At 50.9% G+C, this 5,425-nt stretch overlaps 1 protein-coding gene across 2 annotated transcripts in view; it reads right to left on the bottom strand.

The window, feature by feature from the left end:
* Window positions 1–3,012, bottom strand: part of EDEM1 (ER degradation enhancer, mannosidase alpha-like 1) — a 35,219-nt gene extending 32,207 nt beyond the window's left edge. Inside the window, exon 1 of one of the 2 annotated variants that reach the window (XR_001137618.1) lies at window positions 2,344–3,012. Coding sequence is in view for 1 of the 2 variants with exons in the window: in XM_012647060.1 (XP_012502514.1) it covers window positions 2,344–2,861 (518 nt within the window). In the remaining variant the exon portion in view is untranslated. The remainder of the gene's footprint in view (window positions 1–2,343) is intronic. The other variant, XM_012647060.1, reaches the window with a different exon arrangement.
* Window positions 3,013–5,425: the final 2,413 nt, after the last annotated feature.

Raw genomic sequence — 5,425 nt, 5'->3', positions numbered from 1 at the left:
GGCATGGTGGCGCATGCCTGTAGTCCCAGCTACTCGGGAGGCTGAGGCAGAAGGATTGCTTGAATCCTGGAGTTTGACGTTGCTGTGAGGTGGCCTGACACAACGGCACTCTAGCCTAGGCAACAGAGCAAGACTCTGTCTCAAAAAAAAAAAAAAAAAAAAAAATCAAAGCCTAAGAGGAGTTAAATTAAAGGAAAAGGAGTACAAAAACTTAACTTTCCCACCCTTTGTAAGTGGCCAATATTAGGGTCTACTCAAGGCCACCAAAATCCCAGAGCTCTTTCACCTCCTCAAAGACAACAAAGGCTTACTAACCTCTGGGCGCAACTCTTCCCAAATGCCACCCCCCCAACACTCTATTTCTAACACCATCTTTCCAACAACGTATCTGTCTCAAAGCAATCTGACCTTAACTTACTCAGATTGCCAACGTATAACCAAACAGAAACACTCAGCAACAGCCTTCATCCTGAAATAAAGGCTGATGATACCACCGGGACCAGCAGGTTAAATCAACCACCACCTCTCTTTGCTGCAGAGGGGCTCCCAGTTCTTCACAGTTCTTAACGTTCATTACAGAAAACATTAAAATGTCATCGACTCACTCTCAAGACCATAATATTCCCAACTGAAAGTGTTATCATAATCTCCCCTTAAACTGTTTTCTGGAGGTCCACCCAGTATAAGGAAATCATCTGTGGGAGGGAATAAAGGCACTTTCTGAAAGTGCTATCTCTTTTCTTTAATACTAAGAGCATTACTGAGAAAGCACAATTAAGATCCAAAATATGTACACACGCTTTGATGGCAACTATGTGAAAAATGTGTAGGCATATGGGCAGGAGCTGGAAGGAAAGATAAATTAAAAATAACTGTCTGGTGGGATTTTATGCTTTTTTTCCCCAAAATTTAATGACGTTTATTCCCCCTCCAAAAAAAACTGAGATGGAAAGAAAATACATTTTTAGGTATAAAGTCCCCTCTAGTTAAGAGAGATGAGTAACTCATTCATTTCCTACAATCTGGAAAGGTCCAATATTTTTTTTCAAAATTTAATATTTTTTTCCTCAAAAAATTGAGGCAGAAAACACACTTATACATATATATATATATATAAATGCTGATACGGTTAAACAAGAAAAACTCATTAGTTTCCTACAATTTTGTAAAGGCCCAGTCCTTTGAAGGGCCTTACTGAAGCAAGGGCCTGGGATGTGCCCTTGCTTCGCTAAAATTCGTGCTCTCACACCGCAAAATGTAAGACATGAATTTGTGGATAACCAAACCTTTTTAAAAACTTTTCAAGCCCCTTTGGTGTAGAGGCTGCCTCTTTAGAACCTAAGGATTACTCTGCCCCAAATGTCCAAAGGCACTCCTGTGTGGTGGGTGACAAGACCTTGAGCAACCTAACGCCTCCACTCCCACCTAAAGGGAGGGAAAGAGAGGAAGGCAGCCACCTATCTGCACTAACAGGGTTGGTGGCAATACACATTCCTTCCCTCCACGTAGGAGGTCCTTAGCTGGGAGTGCTGCCCTCCTGGACTTTGGTGTCAACGGCAGTGATCCTTGGAGCTCAGCCTCTGCAAACAAAGCTGGTGGACTGTGACGACTCGCTGACCTTCCCTGACAGCCCTGCCACCAAGAATGGGGGAATTCATGGAACAGACAGTACAAGTCAATGACGCTGACAGTCCATTCAGCACCCAAGGAATCTCGCCCCAGGCATCCGGACCTCAAATCTAGCCAGACAGCTTCCCTCCCTCCCCCCTAAACTATTCCTCAGCCTTAGTGGCGGCCCTTATGAAACAGGATGGCAGTAACCCCGCTCTGCCTCAAACTCACTGGACGGCTTTGGAGAAGTCCTTTCTCAGGATCAACTCCTTAATTTTTCTATAGAGAAAAGACCTGGGTGTGTCGATCTGAGGAGGGAATAATGACCTGTTCTGAAGCTGCATTTATATGGGAAGCACATAGACTTCGTTTAGATTTTATGTTCATCTGGAGGAAAGGCTCGAGATGGGAGTCTAAAGACCACCAAGCCAGCTCTTGGCACTGACACTGTCCCTTCAGGGCTCTGAGCCTCAGTTTCCCATCTGTAAAACAGACTGAGCTGGACAGCTGTTCTGAAGTTCAGAGATTCCCGGAGAACCAAGACACAGGACAGCCACCGGCCCACCCACGCACCCTCAAGCCCAGGGGGACATCAAAGGGAGTCAGGCAAGGTACAGCGCTGCCCCCAGGACCCTAACGACCCTGCCAGCCTTCGGGGCAGCCGGAGGACAGATGGCAGCACCCCGGCGCGGAGGGCGGAAGGAAGCGCGTGGGGAAGCGCGGGCTACTCACGGGTCCCCGCGGTCGGGCCCCCGGCCGCGGCAGTGGATGGGGTTGAGCTCGTCCTGGGGAAAGGCGTGCGCCATGTAGTTGTCGTAGCCGAAGACGAACATGCCCCGCGCCAGGTCGCGCATCTGGGCGCGCAGCTGCGGCGGGAAGGCCCGGCTGTAGCGCTTCTCGTACTCGTCCCGGCCGCGGCCCCGGCCGCCCAGCACGTAGCCCCAGTGGGCCGGGCCGCACACGCCCGGCCCGGGCCGCCGCGGAGCCCGGCGCTGCCCGGCCGCCGCCCCGCTGCCCGGCGGCTGCAGCCACGACGGCCCCGACGGCGCCCCCCGCGTCCCGGGCCGGCCCGAGGGCCCCGAGGCGGGCGACGTGGGGCCGTCGGGGTCCCTCAGACGCTGGAAGCCGAAGCTGAGCGGAAAGCGCTGGTAGAAGCCCATGCTGGGCCCCAGCCCGAAGACGAACCACAACACGCCATGGAGGCCAAGCCGGAGGAGCACCAGCCCCAGGACGAGCGCTCGCCATTGCATGGTCGCACGGGCGCCGCGGACATTATTTTAAAGCGCGGGGGGCCTCCCCCGCCGACCGCCGCACCCCGCGCCCGGCCCGTAGCCCGGCTCACTTCCCCTTTAAGGAACTCCTCCGTGACGCACCAGGAACTGGCCCATTGTCCCCAGCCCCCAGGTCCTCGGGCCTGGCCCGCCAGGCCCGGCGTTCGCCCGCCCGGTCGCCCGGGATTGGCCCGGCCTCGCGGGGCGCGGCCGGGGACTCCCACCCGCGCCACAGGCCGCCGCCTGGGCGTCCGCAGCGCCGCGAGGCCCCGCCCCTCCGCCCGGGCCACGCCCCCTGGGCGGTCCCGAGTCTGGCCGGGCTGGCGTGGCGAGAAGAGGCCGCTCGGGCTCCGGGCGAGGGAACTTCCAGCCAATGGGAGCGCGGCACGGGAGCGCCCGCCAGACGCGAGACCGAGACTTGGCCCCCGACGGCGGCGTTGGGTAGACCGGGTCCCGAGGCAGAGCGTGTCCCTGTCAGAGCAGGGGCCGGAAAAAGCCACTCCAGTTCTAGGTTAGGAGTGATGACAGTTAAAAGACGTATTAGGAAAAGAGGAAGGAACATTTCTGTATAAAAAGTTCCTTTCGCATATCGAGGGCAGGATTTTTTATAACTTGAGTGTCTATTCATGGTGGCGGTGCGATGCTACCTTTCAGCTCAAGGACTGCACAAAATGGGATTCTGAATTTTGCTATTTTTTATTAGAACACCCCAACTTGTGCTTGTAAAACACATGTCCCCAGATCCCTTCCTAGACCTAGGGAAGAAGAATGGAGGGTCTTGAGAATGTGTGTATAACAAGTACTCTTGGGCGACTCTTAGGACCCTACAATTTCAGGAAATACTAAGTTATGTTATATTGCCTTTGTCTCAGAAATAGGATCTTTTCTAAAAAGGGGGTTGGGTATGGGACTCAAGAGGCTGCCCAAATTATTTTCACCGGGTCTATTTAAAGTTGTCCTCTCCTGCCTCTCCCACTCCCACGTCTCTCCTGTGCACCCGCCAGCAGTGACCTAACCTTTGACGTATGGGATAGATTCCTGGTCAAATCCACTTTACCCTTCTGTAGTTAATTCCTATAATAAAGAAGTTTGGAAATGTCAGCTCTGAAGGGCTATGGCTTTCAAGTACTAAGGATTCAACAGTTTGGGGTTTTGTTTTCTTTTGTTTGCTGCATTTGGAAATGCCAGTAAGGTTTGTCCTTCCTAAGTTTAGACCTGTTACACCAAGGTTCCTGGAAAGCTGGGGAAGCAAGGCCTGACTGGACCTCCAAATCAGAGATAGGGCGGGTGACCAAAGGAGTGATTAAGAAGATACGTTGTCGTATGGCACTCCCATCACATTGTCAGGGTCAGAACTCATTGCAATACAGAAGAGGTGTAATGAGGACTAAGAAACACTTGATTACAACACAGGGTAGCTGGCACATAGTAAGGTCCTTCTTGTTGACCGAGACTTGTTCCTCCTTAAAATTGTAAGACACAGGTTGGGCCAAACAGCAAAAAGAACACAAAGAGAGCTTGAGTCAGGGTCTTTTGACTCCACAGAGTCTGCTTTCTCCCCTTTTGTAAAGGGTGCCTAGGGAACCTGCTGGAAACCCAGTCCTCGATCCTGAACTTCAGATTCTGCCTTCCTGGAACCTGCAAACTGAATGTGAATATTAAGTTGCATGTTGTATATTTCCTTCCTAAGCCTCTTTATTGCAAATTTTAACTTAAAGTTGACCTCACCAACTGTAGACCACATTGATGGCAGCTTCTGTTCTCACATTGGAGAAAAGCGCTAATAAATCTTTTTTAATAACCAAAGAACATCCAACTTCTGAAAGATGCTTTTCATGGTAAAACTGACAATAGCTGCCAGTTGTAAAGGTCTTATGGTTTTCAAAACACTTTCACGTGTGCTCATTTAACTTTCACAGAAAACTTAAGGTTTATTTTATCCCACAAGCCATAATGGAAGAAATCAGACTGGAGGCTCCAGGCAGAAAAAGAGCTATCACACTTTAGTCCAGGGCAATTTACATACAAATAGCTGGCGCTCAAGCAAGGAAAAAAAAACTGGTTCTCCCACTCTTGCCAAACCACCCCAAGGGCACAGCCTTGGAATTAGGAGCCAGGTTCAGAAAGTGTTTTCTTCTCGAATTAAATTGAACTGAAAGAAAATGGATTTTTTTGTGACTCGCCCTTTAGATTAGACTAGGCCTCCCCTCAAGGTAAATATGGCTGATGATAAGATTGGGACAACAGGCCAGGCTCATGCCTGTAATCCCAGCACTTTGAGAGGTCTAGAGGGGAGGATCGCTTGAGACCAGGAGTTCAAAACCAGCCTGGACAATAGCTACACCCCATCTCTACAAAAAATAGAAAAATTAGCCAACCATGGTGGGGCACATCTGTAGTCCCAGACACTCAGGAGGCTGAGGCAGGAGGATCACTGGAGCCCAGAAGTTTGAGGTTGCAGTGAGCTATGATCACGCCATTGCACTCTACCCAGGGCGACAGAGTGAGACGCTGTCTCAGAAAATTAAAGATAACTAACTAAA

Source organism: Propithecus coquereli, unplaced genomic scaffold (assembly GCF_000956105.1).
Source record: "Propithecus coquereli isolate 6110/MARCELLA unplaced genomic scaffold, Pcoq_1.0 Scaffold107, whole genome shotgun sequence".
Classification (NCBI taxonomy): domain Eukaryota; kingdom Metazoa; phylum Chordata; class Mammalia; order Primates; family Indriidae; genus Propithecus; species Propithecus coquereli.
Note: the sequence above shows the minus strand (reverse complement) of the source record. Positions and strands in the feature narration are given on the sequence as shown.